This window comes from Budorcas taxicolor, chromosome 1 (assembly GCF_023091745.1).
Source record: "Budorcas taxicolor isolate Tak-1 chromosome 1, Takin1.1, whole genome shotgun sequence".
Taxonomy (NCBI): domain Eukaryota; kingdom Metazoa; phylum Chordata; class Mammalia; order Artiodactyla; family Bovidae; genus Budorcas; species Budorcas taxicolor.
In genome coordinates this window covers 59,982,052-59,999,732 of record NC_068910.1, presented here as the reverse complement: position 1 = coordinate 59,999,732, position 17,681 = coordinate 59,982,052, and the positions used below count along the sequence as shown (strand labels likewise).

The following is a 17,681-nucleotide window of genomic DNA, read 5'->3' as shown; positions in this document are numbered from 1 at the left end:
TGGTTTTTCCAGTGGTCATATATGGATGTGAGAGTTGGACTGTGAAGAAGGCTGAGCACTGAAGAATTGATGCTTTTGAACTGTAGTGCTGGAGAAGACTCTGGAGAGTCCCTTGGACTGCAAGGAGATCCAACCATTCCATCGTAAAGGAGACCAGTCTTGGGTGTTCATTGGAAGGACTGATGCTGAAGCTGAAACTCCAATACTTTGGCCACCTCATGCGAAGAGTTGACTCATTGGAAAAGACCCTGGCACTGGGAGGGATTGGGGGCAGGAGGAGAAGGAGACGACAGAGGATGAGATGGTTGGATGGCATCACTGATCCAATGGACGTGAGTTTTTGAGTGAACTCCGGGAGTTGGTGATGGACAGGGAGGCCTGGCGTGCTGTGATTCTTGGGGTCGCAAAAAGTCGGACATGACTGAGCAACTGAACTGAACTGAGACCCTAGAACAATATGGGTTTGAGCTGCATGGCTCCACTTATACGTGATTTTTTTTTTCAATAGTAAATACAACAACACTACATGATGTGTGGAGCTGTGGTGATGGATGGCTGACCCATAAGTTCTACATGAATTTTCAACTGTGTGGAGGGTGGATGCTCCGAACCACCACATTGTTCGAGGGTCACTATATCCTGAAATATAAAGATCTAGAAATGTTAAAACTCTGGGAGATGTTTTTCAAAAACAAAAATTAGGGGGAAATCTGTGTAATTATTTCTAGCATCTTTAGATATTTGAAGTATCATACCATGTGAATTTTTAAAAATGATTGTTTTAAATTTGCATTTTAATGAATTATTCATCCCCTTGTACTTAGAAAAGCTAGAAAAATGATAGAGAAATAAATGTTTTCTTCTCTTTCAAAAATTTTGAAGAAATAAAAAGTCATGTAGTGGGTGAATCTCCCTCTGGTTCATTATCCCGCCAACGCCTGCTTCTCACACTTTAAGCTGCTTTCACTCATCCTTCCTTGTTTTTTTGCGTGAGATCTTCTCAACAGTATGCAAATGAGTTTTCACTGACAAATCTTTTCTTCCTTATATTTCCAGTGCACAGAGGCCAAAAAACATTGCTGGTATTTTGAAGGACTCTATCCCACTTATTATATGTAAGTATTTGCACTTATCTGTGATCACATCTTTCTCTGAGAATTATTTCTTTCATAGATCACAGGAGTGGTTATGGGATGGGGCAAACCCAGCCTTGGGAGGCCTCTAGCCCTGGTTTCACTTGCCTGTGCCCCTGAATGAGCAGGCAACCTCCCTAAGGATTCAGACCAGGTGCTCTGAGGACAGTGTAGAATTCTGAGTGCTCCGTTCTGTGAGGCGTGTGAGCTTGTATGTGATTGGTGAGGGCAGAATGTCTAAACAAGGCCAACATTATATTTATTTATACAAATCTTCCTAGGCAAAGGGAGCAGAGGTGGCAGGAAAGAATTTTGAACTTGAATAGGGCAGGAAAACGTACTTAGTTCTGCTGTGAGTGTGAGAGAAAGAGAGGGAGAGATGATAGTGATCACAAGGGTCACCTGGCCCTGGCACCTCTCTAGGCAGGTGCAGTCAGCCTTGCATGTCTGCAGGTTACGTCTCTTCCTGTGCCCTCAGCACCTGCCAGTATTGCTTTTATTAAAGCATTGCTGTATTTGTTTTTCTGTATTTTAAATATCTACTATGGCAGCCACTAGCTCCACTGACACACCTAGATTAATTGTCTAGATAATCAATTACTATTTTTGATTATGTTTTGAAGTTCCATAAGTTTCGAGTGGAATGCACCAAAGCAATTTTTCCCCAAAAACCCTTGTATTGAATTTTGTTAAACATGAAAAATGTTAGTAATGTATATAATTGTTATAGCAGAAGCATTATTTTCTAGTATATGGGGAGATTGGGCAGGAAATACTATACATAATAGCAAAGAGGGTAATTTCTTAACTGGCCAAGATGTGTGTTTTTCTTACCTGTCATTCTTCAGGTTTTAATCTTGAAGAGATTAGTGTAGGTGGAGGAAGTTGCTGGGCTGTGAATGGGAATGGAATACAGGTAAAGGGCCAGTTTTTCTGCCTTGATTTCATATCGAAAAGCAGGAGTCATTAGTGCCCCACAGGGTGTAGTCCTGGCAGAAATACTCTGCAGCTGCAGAAAGACAAAATGTGCTTGAAAGATAAAGCAGCAGAAAAGGGCTTGGGTTCTAGTTACAGAGTTGTCATCTTGAGGAAAAGTGGTTGTGGGATAACAGGGAGATGAAAGATTTGGTTCTTAGTACAGTGAATTTTCCTTGCAAAGCTTTAGTGCTTTTTTAAAAAATTGCTTTACAATATTGTGTTGGTTTCTGCCATACATCAACATAAATCAGCCATAGGGGTACATGTGTCCCCTCCCACTTGAACCTCCTTCCAACTTCCCATCACATCCCACCCCTCTAAGCTGTCACGGAGCCCTGGTTCAAGTTCCCTGAATCATATAGCAAATTGCCACTGGCTATTTATTTTACATATGGTAGTGTATATGTTTCTATACTACTGTCTCCATTCGTCCCACCTTCTGCTCCACCCTCTCCCGTATCTACAAGTCTGTTCTCTATGTCCGTGTCTCCATTGCTGCCCTGCAAATAGGTTCATCAGTAGCATCTTTCTAGATTCCATATATATGCATTAATTTTCGATACTTGTTTTTCTCTTTCGGAGTTACTTCACTCTATGTAATAGGCTCTAAGTTCATCCACTTCATTAGAGCTGAGTCAAATGTGGTCTTTTTTATGACTGAGTAATATTCCATTGTATACATGTATCACGGCTTCTTTATCCATTCATCTGTCAGCGAACATCTAGGTAGCTTCCATGTCCTAGCTATTGTAAATAGAGTTGCAATGAATATTAGTGTATTTATGACTTTTTCAGTTATGGTTTCCTCATGGTATAGGATTGTTGGGTCATATAGTAGTTTTATTCCTGATTTTTAAAGGATCTCCATACTGTCTTCCATACTGGCTGTATCAATATATATTCCCACCGGCAGTGTAAGAGTTTCCTTTTCTCCACACCCTCTCCAGCATTTTTTTTTGTAGATTTTTTAACATTTATTTGTTTTTTTTTTTTTTTTTAGTTAGAGGATAATTGCTTTATAGAATTTTGTTGTTTTCTGTGAAACATTGATACAGAGCTCTTGTTTGAGTTCTCTGGGCCATATAGAAAATTCCCATTGGCTATCTATTTTACATATGATAATATAGGTTTCCATGTTATTTCCTCCATACTTCTCACTCTCTCCTCCCCTCTCCCTGTGTCCGTAAGTCTGTTCTCTATGTCTGTGTCTCCAATGCTGCCCTGCAAATAGGTTCATCAGTACCATCTTTATAGATTCCATATATATGCATTAGTACACAATATTTTTCTCTTTGTGACTTACTTCATTCTGTATGATATACTCTAGGTTCATCCACCTCATTAGAACTGACTCAGATGCATTCCTTTTTATGGCTAAGTAATACTCCATTGTGTATATGTACCACAACTACTTTATCTGTTCATCTGTTGATGGACATTAAGGTTGCTTGCCTGTGTGTTCTAGCTATTGTAAATAGTGCGGCAGTGAACATTGGGGTACATGTGTCTTCTTCAACTTTGGTTTCCTCAGGGCATATGCCTGGTAGTGGGAGTGCTAGGTCATATGGTGGTTATATTCCTGTCTTTTTAAGGAATCTCCACACCATCTTCCATAGTGGCTGGATCAATTTACATTCCCACCAAAACAGTGCAAGAGGTTCCCTGGAGAACATTTTTTGTTTTTAGACTTTTTGGTGATGGCCATTCTGACCAGTGTGAGGTGATATCTTATTATAGTTTTGATTTTCATTTCTCTAATAATGAGTAATGTTGAGCATTTTTTCATGTATTTATTAGCCATCTGTATGTCTTCTTTGGAGAAATGTCTGTTTGGGACTTCCACCCACTCTTTGGCTGTTTTTCTGATATTGAGTTGCACGAGCTACTTGTATATTTTGAAATTAATCCTTTGTCAGTTGTTCATTTGCTACTGTTTTCTCCTGTTCTGAGGTTTGTGTTTTCACTTTGTTTATAGTTTCCTTTGCTGTGCAAAATCTTTTAAGTTTAATTAGTTCCCATTTGTTTATTTTTATTTCCATCACTCTAGGAGATGGGTTACAGAGGATCTTGCTGTGATTTATGTCATAGGGTGTTCTGCCTATGATTTCTTATAAGAGTTTTATAGTTTCTGGTCTTTATTTAGGTAATGCATTATGAGTTATCTTTGTGTATGGTGTTAGGAAGTGTTCTAATTTTATTCTTTTACCTGTTGCTGTCCAGTTTTCCCGGCAGCACTTATTGAAGAGACTGTCTTTTCTCTATTGTATATTTTGCTTCCTTTGTCAAAGATAAGATGCCCATAGGTGTGTGGGTTATCTCTAGGCTTTGTATGTTGTTCCATTGATCTATATTTCTTTTTTTATACCAATACCATACTGTCTTGATGATTTTAGCTTTATAGTATAGCCTGAAATCAGGAAGGTTGATTACTCCAGCTCCATTCTTTTTTCTCAGGATTACTTTGTGTTTTGTGCTTCCATACAAATTGTGAGATTTTTTGATCTAGTTCTATGAAAAATGCCATTGGTAATTTAGGGATTTAAATAGGGTAAATTAGGGATTGTATTGAACCTGTAGATTGCATTTGGTAGTAGAGTTATTTTTACAATATTGATTCTTCCAAAACAGGAACATGGAATATCCTTTCATCTGTCTATGTCATCTCTGATTTCTTTCATTAGTGTCTTAGAGTTTTCTGCATATAGCTCTTTTGTCTCCTTAAGTAGGTTTATTTGTAGGTATTTTATTCTTATTGTTGCAATGGTGAATGGAATTGTTTCCTTAATTTCTCTTTCTGATTTTTCATTGTTAGTGTATAGGAATGCAAGTGATTTCTGTGTATTGACTTTGTATCCTACTGCTTTACCAAATTCACTGATTAGCTCTAGTAATTTTTTGGTGGCATGTTTAGGGTTTTTAATGTATAGTATCATGTTGTCTGCAAACTGTGAGAGTTTACTTCTTTTCCAGACTGGATTCCTTTTATTTCTTTTTCTTCTATGATCGCCATGGCTAGGACTTCCAAAACTATGTTGAACAATAGTGGTGAGAGTGAGCACTGTTGTCTTAGTCCTGATCTTAGTGGAAATGCTTTCAGTTTTTCACCTTTGAAAATATTTGCTGTAGGTTTATTGTATATGGCTTTTATTACATTGAGGTAGTTTCCTTCTATGCCCATTTTCTGAGGAGTTTTTGTCATACATGGGTACTGAATTTTGTCAAAAGCTTTTTCTGCATCTATTGAGATTGTCCTATGATTTCTATCTTTTAATTTCTTAATATGGTAATTTTTAATATGGTGTATCCCATTGATTGATTTATGTATATTGAAGAATCCTTGCATCCCTTGGATAAACCCAACTTGATCATGGTTATACAATCTTTTTAATGTGTTGTTGAATTCTGTTTCCTGGAATTTTGTTGAGGATTTTTGAATCTATGTTCATCAGTAATGTTTGCCTGTAATATTTTTGTGTTCTCTTTATCTGGTTTTGGTATCATGGTGATGGTGGTCTCATAGAATGAGTTTGGAAATGTTCCTTCCTCTGCAATTTTTTATTTTTTATTTTATTTTTAAAAAACTTTATTTTACTTTATTTTATTTTAAAAAATTTATTTATTTTGATTGGAGGCTAATTACTTTACAGTATTGTAGTGGGTTTTGCTATACATTGACATGAATGAGCCATGGGTATACATGTGTTCCCCATCCTGAACCCCCTTCTGACCTCCCTTCCCATCCTATCCCTCAGGGTCATCCCAGTGCACCAGCCCTGAGCACCCTTTCTCATGCATCAAACCTTGACTCACGATCTATTTCGCTTATGATAATATACATGTTTCAATGCTATTTTCTCAAATCATCCCACCCTCACTTCTCCCACAGAGTCCAAAATTCTGTTCTTTACATCTGTGTCTCTTGCTGTTTCGCATATAGGATCATTGATACCATCTTTCTAAATTCAATATATATGTGTTAATATACTGGATTGGTGTTTTTCTTTCTGACTTACTTCACTCTGTATAATAGGCTCCAGTTTCATCCACCTCATTAGAACTGATTCAAATACATTCTTTTTAATAGCTGACTAACATTCCACTGTGTATATGTACCACAGCTTTCTTATCCATTTGTCTGTCTTTCTCTGCAATTTTTAAAAAGAGTTTCAGAATGATAGACAATAACTCTTTTCTAAGATTTTGTAAAATTCACCTGTGAGGCCATCTGGCCCTGGACTTTGGTTTTGGGGGAGATTTTTTATCACAGTTTTTCTATTTCAGTGCTTATGATTGGCTTGTTTATCATTTCAGTTTCTTCTTGGTTCAGTCTCGGGAGGTTGGACTTTCCTAAGAATCTGTTCATTTCTTCCAGGTTGTCCATTTTATTGCCATATAATTGCTCATAATAGTCTCTTATGATCCTTTTCATTTCTCATTGTCTGTTGTAACCTCTCCTTTTTCATTTCTAATTTCATTGATTTGAGTCTTCTCCCTTTTTTTCTTGATGAGTCTGGCTAATGGTTTGTCAATTGTGTTTCTTTTCTCCAAAACCAGCTTTTAGTTTTATTAATCTTTACTATTGTTTCCTTCATTTCTTTTTCAGTTATTTCTGCTATGATTTTTATGATTTCTTTCCTTCTATTAATTATGAGGTTTATTTGTCTATCTTTTTCTAGTTGTTTTAGGTATAAAGGTAAATTGTCTATTTGATGTCCTTGTTATTTCTTGAGGCAATATTATATTTCTATAAACTTCCTTTTCAGAACTGCTTTTGCTGGATCTCATAGGTTTGAGTTGTCATGTTTTCATTGTCATTTGTTTCTAGGAATTTTTTCATTTCCCTTTATGTTTATTCAGCAACATGTTGTTATTTAGAAATGTATTATTTAATATCCATGTGTTTGTGCTTTTTAGTTTTTTTTCTTTAATTGATATCTAGTTTCATATCATTGTAGTCAGAAAAGATGCTTGATGCAATTTAAATTTTCTGAAATTTACTGAGGTTTGATTTGTGATCTAAGATGTGGTCTGTCCTGGAGAATGATCATGTGCCCTTGAGAAGAAAGTATATTCTTCTGCATTTGCATGAAATTTCCTGAAGATATCGATTATTCTCATCTCATCTAATGTGTCATTTAAGGCTTGTGTTTCCTTAATGCCTTCCTGTTTTGATTATCTGTCCAATGGTGTAAGTTCAGTGTTAAATTGCCATGTTACTATTGTGTTATTGTCAATTTCCCATTTTATGTCTGTTAGTGTTTACTTTAGGTACTGAGGTACTCCTTTATTTGATGCATAAATATTTGCAAATGTTATGTTTTCTTCTTGGATTGATGCCTTGTCATTATGTAGGGTCCTTCCTCAGGGATAGTATTGATCCCTGTCTCCTGTACAATGTCACCAACCTCCATCCATAGTTCATCAGGAACTATATCAGATCTAGTCCCTTAAATCTATTTCTCACTTCCACTACATAATCATAAGGGATTTGATTTAGGTCATACCTGAATGGTCCACGGGTTTTCCGTCCTTTCTTCAATTTTAGTCTGAATTTGGCAATAAGGAGTTCATAATCTGAGCCACAGTCAGCTCCTGGTCTTGATTTGCTGACTGTGTAGAGCTTCTCCATCTTTGGTTGCAAGGAACATAATCAATCTGATTTCAGTGTTGACCATCTGGTGATGTCCACGTGTAGAGTTTTCTCTTGTGTTGTTGGAAGAGGGTGTTTGCAAGAAAAAAAAAATACAAAAAAAGAAAAATGGCTGTCTGAGGAAACCTTACAAATAGCTGTGAAAAGAGAAGAAGCAAAAAGCAAAGCAGAATAGAAAAGATATACCCATTTGAATGCAGAGTTCCAAAGAATAACAAGGAGAGATAAAAAAGCCTTCATCTGTGATCAGTGCAAGGAAATTGTAAGGCTTGGAGAACTGCACTCTGAAAAGGACACTCAGGGACAGCCTCTAGTGGACTGACAAAGTTTATTATCCAATCGTGTAGTTTTATAATTTTCAGGGAATAGAGCATAAGACAGACTTGCACGTAGCCATTTCAGATAAACATCAAAGCATTTAAGCATAAAACACAGTTCCCACCACCCAAGCCATAACATAGCTTTGGCGAAACTCTAAAGGGAGTCTTATCATGAAACAGCAGTCCTTGCTCTCAGAAACAGGTGGTCAGAAGGAAGCCTTTGAACGCCTCAAGGCCGGGCATATTGACCCTTCGTCATCCGTTCCCAGGCTTGGGCACTCAGTGAACGCTCATAACCCTTTGTTATGCTCATCCCAGCTTCCAACCTTCGTCATGAGTGGAGCAAATACATTTTCAGTATTTGCTTAAAGCCTTCCAGCTCCTCCACAGAAATAGAGGAAAACAATAGAATAGGAAAGACTAGAGATCTCTTCAAGAAAATTAAAGACACCAAGGGAACATTTCATGCAAAGATGGGCTCAATAAAGGACAGAAAGGGTATGAATGTAACAGAAGCAGAGGATATTAAGAAGAGGTGACAAGAATGCACAGAACTGTACAAAAAAACATCTTCAGACCCAGATAATCACAATGGTGTGATCACTCACCTAGAGCCAGATATCCCGGAATGTGAAGTCAAGTGGGAAACATCACTTAGGAAGCATCACTATGAGCAAAGCTAGTGAAGGTGATGGAATTCCAGTTGAGCTATTTCAAATCCTAAAAGATGATGCTGTGAAAGTGCTGCATTCAATATGCCAGCAAATATGGAAAACTCAGCAGTGGCCACAGGACTGGAAAAGCTCAGTTTTCATTCCAATCCTAAAGGAAGGCAATGCCAAAGAATGTTCAAACTACTGCACAATTGCATTCATCTCACATGCTAGTAAAGTAATGCTCAAAATTCTCTAAGCCAGGCTTCAGCAATACGTGAACCATGAACTTCCAGATATTCCAGCTGGTTTTAGAAAAGGTGGAGGAACCAGAGATCAAATTGCCAACATCCACTGGATCATCCAAAAAGCAAGAGAATTCCAGAAAAGAATCTATTTCTATTTTATTGACTATGCCAAAGCCTTTGACTGTGTGGATGACAACAAACTGTGGAAAATTCTGAAAGAGATGAGAATACCAGACCATCTGACCTGCCTCTTGAGAAATCTGTATGCAGGTCAGGAAGCAACAGTTCGAACTGGACATGGAACAACAGACTGGTTCCAAATAGGAAAAGGAGTACGTCAAGGCTGTATATTGTGACCCTGCTTATTTAACTTGTATGCAGAGTACATCATGAGAAACGCTGGGCTGGAGGAAACACAAGCTAGAATCAAGATTGCCGGGAGAAATATCAATAACCTCAGATGTGCAGATGACACCACCCCTATGGCAGAAAGTGAAGAAGAACTATGGAGCCTCTTGATGAAAGTGAAAGAGGAGAGTGAAAAAGTTGGCTTAAAGCTCAACATTCAGAAAACTAAGATCATGGCATCTGATTCCAGCACTTCATGGCAAATAGATGGGGAAACAGTGGAAACAGTGTCAGACTTTATTTTTTTGGGCTCCAAAATCACTGCAAATGGTGACTGCAGGCATGAAATTAAAAGACGCTTACTCCTTGGGAGAAAAGTTATGACCAACCTAGACAGCATATTAAAAAGCAGAGATTTTACTTTGCCAACAAAGGTCCATCTAGTCAAGGCTGTGGTTTTTCCAGTAGTCTTTTTATTTCTGTTTTTCTTATATGGATGTGAGAGTTGGGCTATAAAGAAAGCTGAGTGCCAAAGACTTGATGTTTTTGAACTGTGGTGTTGGAGAAGACTCTTGAGAGTCCCTTGGACTGCAAGGAGATCCAACCAGTCCATCCCAAAGGAGATCAGTCCTGAATATTCACTGGAAGGACTGATGTTGAAGCTGAAACGCCAATACTGTGGCCACCTGATGTGAAGAACTGACTCATTAGAAAAGACCCTGATGTTGGGAAAGATTGAAGGCAGAAGGAGAAGGAGATGACAGATGAGATGGTTGGATGGCATCACCATCTCAATGGACATGAGTTTGAGTGAACTCCGGGATTTGGTGATGGACAGGGAGGCCTGGCGTGCTGCAGTCCATGGGGTCACAAAGAGTCGGACATAACTGAACGACTGAACTGAACTGGACTGAGTGTCCCTCCTTATCTCTTGTAATAGTCTATATGTTAATTTCTGTTTTGTCTTATATGAGAATTGTTACTCTGGCTTTCTTTTGACTTACTTTTGCATGGAATATCTTTTTCCATGCTCTCACTTTCAGTCTGTATGTGTCTCTAGGTCTGAAGTGGGTCTCTTGTAGACAGAGACTATATGTGGGTCTTATTTTTTTATCCATTCAGCCATTCTGTGTCTTTTGGTTGAAATGTTGAAACCATTTGCATTGAAGGTAATTATTGATATATTTGTTCCTATTGGCATTTTTGTAATTGTTTTGAGTTGGTTTTGTAGGTCTTTTCTTTCTCTTGTATTTCCTTCCTATAGAAGTCCCTTTAATATTTATTAAAAAGCTGGTTTGTTGGTTTTGAATTCTCTTATCTTTTGCTTGTTTGTGAAGCGTTTGTTTTCTCCCTCAATTTTGAATGAGATCCTTGCCAGGTAAAGTTATCTTGGTTGTAGATTTTTTTCCCTTTCAGTGCTTTGAATATATCCAGCCATTCCCTTCTGGCCTGTAGAGTTTCTGCTGAAAGATCAGGTGTTAATCATGTGGGGGTTCCCTTGTATGCTACTTGCTGCTTTTAATATGCTTTGTTTTATCTTTGTTAGTTTGATTAGTATGTGTCTCAGTGTGTTTCTCCTTGGGTTTATCCTATACAGGTATTTCTGTGCTTCATGGACTTGACTATTTCTTTTTCCACGTTAGGGAAGTTTTTGACTATAGGCTCTTCAAAGATTTTCTAGACCCCTTTTCTCTTCTGTGCATGCACACATACTCAGTCTTTTCTGTCATGTCCGACTCTGACCTTATGGACCAAGGTCATACTTACCCACCAAGCTCCTCTGTTCATGAGATTCTCCAGACGAGAATACTGGAATGGGTTTCTATGCCCTCCTCCAGGGGATCTTCCTGACCCAGGAATTGAATGCATGTCTCCTCTACTGCATTGCAAGCACTTTTTTACCCACTGAGCCACCTTTTTAGGGCCTGAGAAGCCCCTTCTTCTTCTGGGAACCCTATAATACAAAGTTGGTGTGTTTAGTATTGTCCCAGAGGTCTCTGATGCTATCTTCAATTCTTTTCATTCTTTTTCCTTTTTTCTACTTTTCAGCAGTTTTTTCCACCGTTCTTTCTTCCAACTCACTTATCCATACTCCTGCTTTATTTATTCTTCTGTTGATTCCTTCTAGAATATTGTTAATTTCAGTAATTGTGTTATTTGTCTCTGTTTGTTCTTTATTTCTTCTAGGTCCTAGTTAAATGTGTTAATTGATTCTTTTTTTTTTTTTTTTTTTTTTACTTTATTTTACTTTACAATACTGTATTGGTTTTGCCATATGGGAGAGGGGTTCAGGATTGGGAACTCAAGTTAATTGATTCTTGCATTTTTTCCATTCAGTTTTGGAGGTTTTGGATCATCTTTGTTATCATTAATTTCAATTCTTTTTCAGATAGTTTGCCTAGTTCCTCTTCATTTATTTGATCTTGTGAGTTTTTATCTTGTTCTTTCATTTTACAACATTTCTCTTTTTTTCTAACTTAATGTGTTTGAGGTCTTTTTTCCCTAGGCTTTATGGTCATATTCCTTCTTCCTTTTAGTTTCTGCCATCAATGAGAAAGATTGGTCCAGTGGTTTGTGTATGCTTTGTGTTGGGAGGGACTTGTGCCTGCATTTTGGTGGTAGAAGGTGAGGTTTTTTTTTTCCTTCTGGATGGGCAGGGCTGTGTGGGTGGTATGTTTTGGGGTATCTATCTGCTGATGATTGGGTTTGTGTTGTTGTCTTGCCTGTTTTGTGAGGTGTTCTGCACTGGGTGCTGGGTGTTGGGTAATGCTGAGTGTTGGATACAGGTGGAGGCCTTTGTGGGAGTTTTCATTAATTAATATTCCCTGGGGTTAGAAGTTCTCTGGAAATCTTGGGTCCTGGACTCAGCACTCCCACTCAAAAGGCTGAGACCCAAGCTCTTACTAGGGAACCAAGACTCCACAATCTCTCTGCATGTCAATGATTTGGTTTGCTTTGTTTTCTCTTTATTTTCTTAGACATCTATTAAGGCCTTCAGATTATGTTTCTTACTGAGTCCAGGCTTGCTCTGCTCGCTGCATGATAGGCCAATGAATCTGAGAGATAAGGTGTGAAGCAAGGAATCTGATTTTATTCAGAAAGTTGGCTGACCAAGAAGATGGCAGACTGATGTCTCAAAGTAACCATCTTGCTTTAGTTCTTGATTCAGCTTCTTATGCAGATGTGGATCAACCTCATCTTCTTTTGGGTTCTTGATTTTGTTTGTATGTTCTTTCTTGAAAATGGATCTTTCTCAAATTAATTTGTAGGTCAGCTGATGAACCATTTCCTGATTTTTAGTAGTCAGAGGTCCTTGCTCCTTTGTTCCTTTATACATTTATTTGTTCACTACATATTTTGTGAGTGTTTTGCATTGATAGAAACACACAAAGAAAGACAAGCCCTGTTTTGTCACTCAGATGGTCTAGTTTGGATTCCTTTCACCTCTCATCTCTGCTGATAGTGAGGGGAGGGGTCCTAAAAATAGAAAAGTAACATCATTCTATTTTTATAATACTAATGCTCTGTATAAAAATAACAAAGGTAACATTCATTGAACACTTAATATAGGCTAGGCATTGTTTATGCACCTCACATGAGTTTATGTCATTCAACCCCACAGCCACTTGAAAACTCTTAACTACACACACCTGGTTCTTGAATCAATCTCTGATTTTTCTCTTCCTTTTTTCTCTGTTCCCACACCTCACCTGAATCCATACCTCTGTTAATGCTCATATAAACCATTGTTACAAACTACCCCCCAGATTTATTAAGATATAATTGGCATATAACACTGTATAGATTTAATGTATATAATATGGTAATTTGATACACTTATACATTACAAAATGATTACCACCATTGCATTAGCTAACACCTACATCACATCACAGAATTACCTTTTTTTTTTTTTTTTTTGGTGATGAGAACATTTAAGATCTACTCTTTTAGTAATTTTAAAGTATATAATAAAATATATTAACTGGAATCACCTAAGGCACAGGCCTTAGGTCCCTAAAACATTCATCTTATAACTGGAAGTTTGTACTCTTTGACACATATATCCTCATTGCAAAGCCCTGTCTGTCCCCATTGCCTGGTAATAACCACTATTTTACCCTCTTTTTCCATAACTTCTGCTTTTTAGATTCCACATATAAATGAAATGATTGTTGTTGTTGTTTAGTCACCAAATCATGTCTGGCTCTTTGAGACCCCATGGACTGTAGCCTGCCCAACTCCTCTGTCCATGGGATTCTCCAGGCAAGAATACTGAAGTGGGTTGCCATTTCCTTCTCCGGGGGATCTTCCTGACCCAGGTATTGAATCCATATCACCTGCTTGGCAGGGAGGATTCTTTGCAACTGAATCACCTGTGAAGCCTAAGTGAGATCATACATCTATCTGTCTAATTTCATTTAGCATAATACCTTCAAAGTCTGTCTATGTTGTTGCAAATGCAAGGATTTCCCTCTTTCTCAGGACTGAGTAAAATTCCATTGTGTGTATACGTACATTTCCTTTATTCATTCATGTATTGACAGACACTCAGATTGTTTCCATTTCTTGGCTGTTGTGAATAAGGCTGAACCATAGGATTTCAGATGTCTCTTCAAAATCTTATTTCCATTTTCTTCGCATATATACTGGAAGAATAATTGGCAGTTCTATTTTTAATTTCCATAGTGGCTGCATCAATTTAAATTCCTACCGGTAGTGTACAGGATTTATATTTTCCATACCATACAGGGTTCACATTTTCCAACCCAATACTCTTCTTGTCTTTTTGATGATAGCCATTCTAACAAGTGTAAGGTGATAGATACCTCTGTGTGGTTTTGATTTGCGTTTAGTGATGATATATGATATTGAGCATGTTTTCATGTACCTGTTGGCCATCTTTCTGTCTTTTTCGGAAAATAATCTATTCATTTCCCCTGCCCATTTTTAAATTGGATTATTCGTTTTTTTTCTTGTTAAGTTATATGAGGTCCTTGTATATTTTAGATATCAACCCCATATCTGACATATAGTTTGCAAACATTTTCTTCCATTCAATAGACTGCCTTTTCCTTTTGTTGAGTGTTTCTTTTGCGGAAAAGAAGCTTTTTAGTTTGATGTAGTCCCTTTTGTTTTTTGTGGTTTTGTCATTTGTGCTTCTCCTGTCATGTCCAAAGTCATTGCCTAGACCAATGTTGACTTTTTTCCCAACATTTTTTTCTAGGAGTTTTAGATCCATTTCAAGTCAGTTTTTTTAAGTGATGTAAGATAGGGGTTCAGTTTCATTTTTTTTACATGTGTTTCTTCAATTATTCCAGCTCTATTTGTTAAAGAGACCGCCTATTCCCCATTGGATGCTGTTGGCTCTTGTGTTAAATATTAGTTGACCATTTATGCAAGGTTTCATTTCTGGGCTTCTTCTTCTGTTCCATGGGTCAGTGTGTCTGTATTCATGCCAGTAGCAAATGGTTTTATTATGGTAGCTTGTCATGTAGTGTAAAGTTAGAGAATGTAATACCTCCAGCTTAATTCTTTCCCATGATTGCTTTAGCTACTCAGGGTCTTTTGTGATTCCATAAAAATTTTAGGATTGGTTTACCTGTTGCTGTGAAAATACCATTGAAATTTTGATGGAAATTTCATCACAGCTCTAGATGACTTTGTGATAGGTCTCCTTTCATTCTCTTTTCCCATCAAGTTCTCACTTCTTTCTAAATTACTGAAAATTTTGTGTCATTTTCCTACTTAAAGGCATTAGGAAAAAGTGCAAACCCTTGGCCAGCTGTAAACAGTAAGTTTCCATGATACTTGTCTGGTTTTGTCTTCTTTATTTTGAGTCTCATGAAGGCAAGCTGCACAACTGTATTTTTATTTTTTAAGTATTTTTGTCCTTTTTTAAAGTTGAAGTATAGTTTACTTACAATGTTGTGTTAGTTTCAAGTGTACAGCAAAGTGATCCAGTTTATATATATATTCTTTTTCAGATTCTTTTGCATTGTGGGTTACTACAAGATATTGAATATAGTTCCCTGTGCTATATAGTAGGTCCTTGTTTATTTTATATACTAGAGTGTCCCTGTTAATCTGGAATTCCTAATTTATCTCTCCCCACTTCCCACTTTGGTAACCATAAATTTATTCTCTATGACTGTGGGTATATTTGGTTTTATATTCATGAAGTTAATAAGTTCATCTGTATCATTTTTTAGATTATACATATAAGTGATATCATGATATTTATCTTTGCCTGGCTTACTTAGTATGATATCTCTAGGTTCATGTTGCTGCAAATGGCATAAATTCATTCACTTAAAAAAATTATCAAAATGTAGCTGGTTTACAGTGTTGTCTGAATCTCTGCTGTAGAGCAACATGATTCTGTTATACATACATATATATATATGTATATATATTTTTTCACATTCTTTTCCATTATGGTTTATCACGAGATAGTGAATAGAGTTCCCTGTGCTATACAGTAGGACCTTGTTTTTTGCCCGCAACTTTTAATGAGTTCTCAGCGCCTAGGGCAGTGCCTGGCACACAGGGGCGTCCCTGAATGTTGAGTGGGTTTGAGTGGATGCTTTCCACCCAGTGCCCACTGCTTGTCAGTGTTGGCTCTTCTGGTTCCTCTCAGGCATTTCCGTGTTCTCTGCCTGGCAGGCTTCTCAGTTCCTCTTGCCTGCAGAACCTGTTCCTCCTTCCTGTTGCCTCTGATACAGCCGCTTGGAGAGTCCTCACACAGTGCTGTAAATCCCTTGAGTGTCTGTGGGATGGAGCCGTGACATGTGCATCTGTTTGACTCAGCTTGCAGCGGAGTACATGGCATGTGAGTGGCACTCATACTTATCTTCACCTTTGCAGTTTGTTTACTACCAGCTTGTTTCACTCTTGATTTCATTTAACATATTCTGGCACCTTGTCATTAACCATAGATTTTGAAATGTTTTGGGGTCCAGAAATCAGGGTTCAAATATTTGCTCTATTACTTTTTTTTTTTTAACTGAGATGAATTTACCACAAAATAAAATTACAGGCCAATATCACTGATGAATATATTTGCAAGAATCCTCACAAAATACTAGCAAACTTTATCCAACAACACATTAAAAGGATCATATACCAGGATCAAGTAGGATTTATACCACGGAGGTAAAGAGATTTTTCAGTATATACAAGTCAATCAGTATGATATGTCACAGTAACAAATTGAAAAATAAAAACCATATGATCATCTCAATAGATACAGGAAAAGCTTTTATAAAATTCAACATCCATTTATGATTTAAAAAAATATTTTCAGAGAGTGAGCATAGAGGGAAGCTACCTCAACATAATAAAGGACATATATCACAAATTTACAGTTAACATCATACTCAATGGTGAAAAAATGAAAGCATTTCCTCTAAGATTAGGAACAAGCCAAGGACATCCATTACTGCCACATTTATTCAGCATAGTTTTGAAAGTCCTAACCAGAGCAATCAGAGAAGGAAAAGAAATAAAGGGAATCCAAATTGGAAAGGGAGAAGTAAAACTGTCACTTTTTGCATAGAAAATCCTAAAGATGCTAGCAGAAAACTACTAGAGCTTATCAATGAATTTGGTAAAGTTACAGGATACAAAATTAATATACATAAATTGGCTGCATTTCTATACACTAACAGCAAACTATAAGGAAGAGAAATGAAGGAAACAATTCCTTTTATCATCACATCAAAGAGAATAAAATATCTAGGAATGAACCTACCTAAGGAGGCAAAAGATTCTCTGAAAACTAAAAGAGTATAGTGAAAGAAACTGAAGACTACACAAGCAGGTGGAAAGATATACCATGTTCTTGAATTTATATGAATCATTATTGTCAAAATGGTTATACTACCCAAGGCAATTTACAGATTCAGTGCAATCTTTATCAAATTACCAGTGGAATTTTCCACAGAACTAAAACAAAAAAATTTCAAATTTGTATGGAAACACAAAAGACCCTAAATAGCCAAAACAATCTTGAGAAAGAAGACTGGAACTGGAGGAACAGGCTTCCTGTCTTCAGACTATACTACAAAGCTACAGTCATCAAAACAGTATGGCACTCGCACAAAGACAGAAAAATAGATCATTGGAACAGGAGAGAAAGCCCTGAAATAAACCCATGCGCTTATGGTCAATTAATCTACGACAAAAGAGGCAAGTATATACAATGGAGAAAAGACAGCTTCTTCAATAAGTGGTGCTGGGAAAACTGGACAGCTTCATGTAAAAGAATGAATTAGAACATTCTCTAACACCACACACAGACACACAAATTAAAAATGGATTATAGACTTTAATGTAAGACTGGACACTAT

The 17,681-nt window shown here is 37.2% G+C and overlaps 1 protein-coding gene across 1 annotated transcript in view; it reads left to right on the top strand.

Moving 5' to 3' along the window:
• The first annotated feature begins 364 nt into the window (after positions 1–364).
• Positions 365–17,681, top strand: part of VOPP1 (VOPP1 WW domain binding protein) — a 90,749-nt gene continuing 73,432 nt past the window's right edge. Inside the window, exons 1-3 of the mRNA XM_052646104.1 lie at positions 365–403; positions 738–746; positions 1,057–1,115. Coding sequence (XP_052502064.1) covers positions 365–403; positions 738–746; positions 1,057–1,115 — 107 coding nt within the window. The remainder of the gene's footprint in view (positions 404–737; positions 747–1,056; positions 1,116–17,681) is intronic.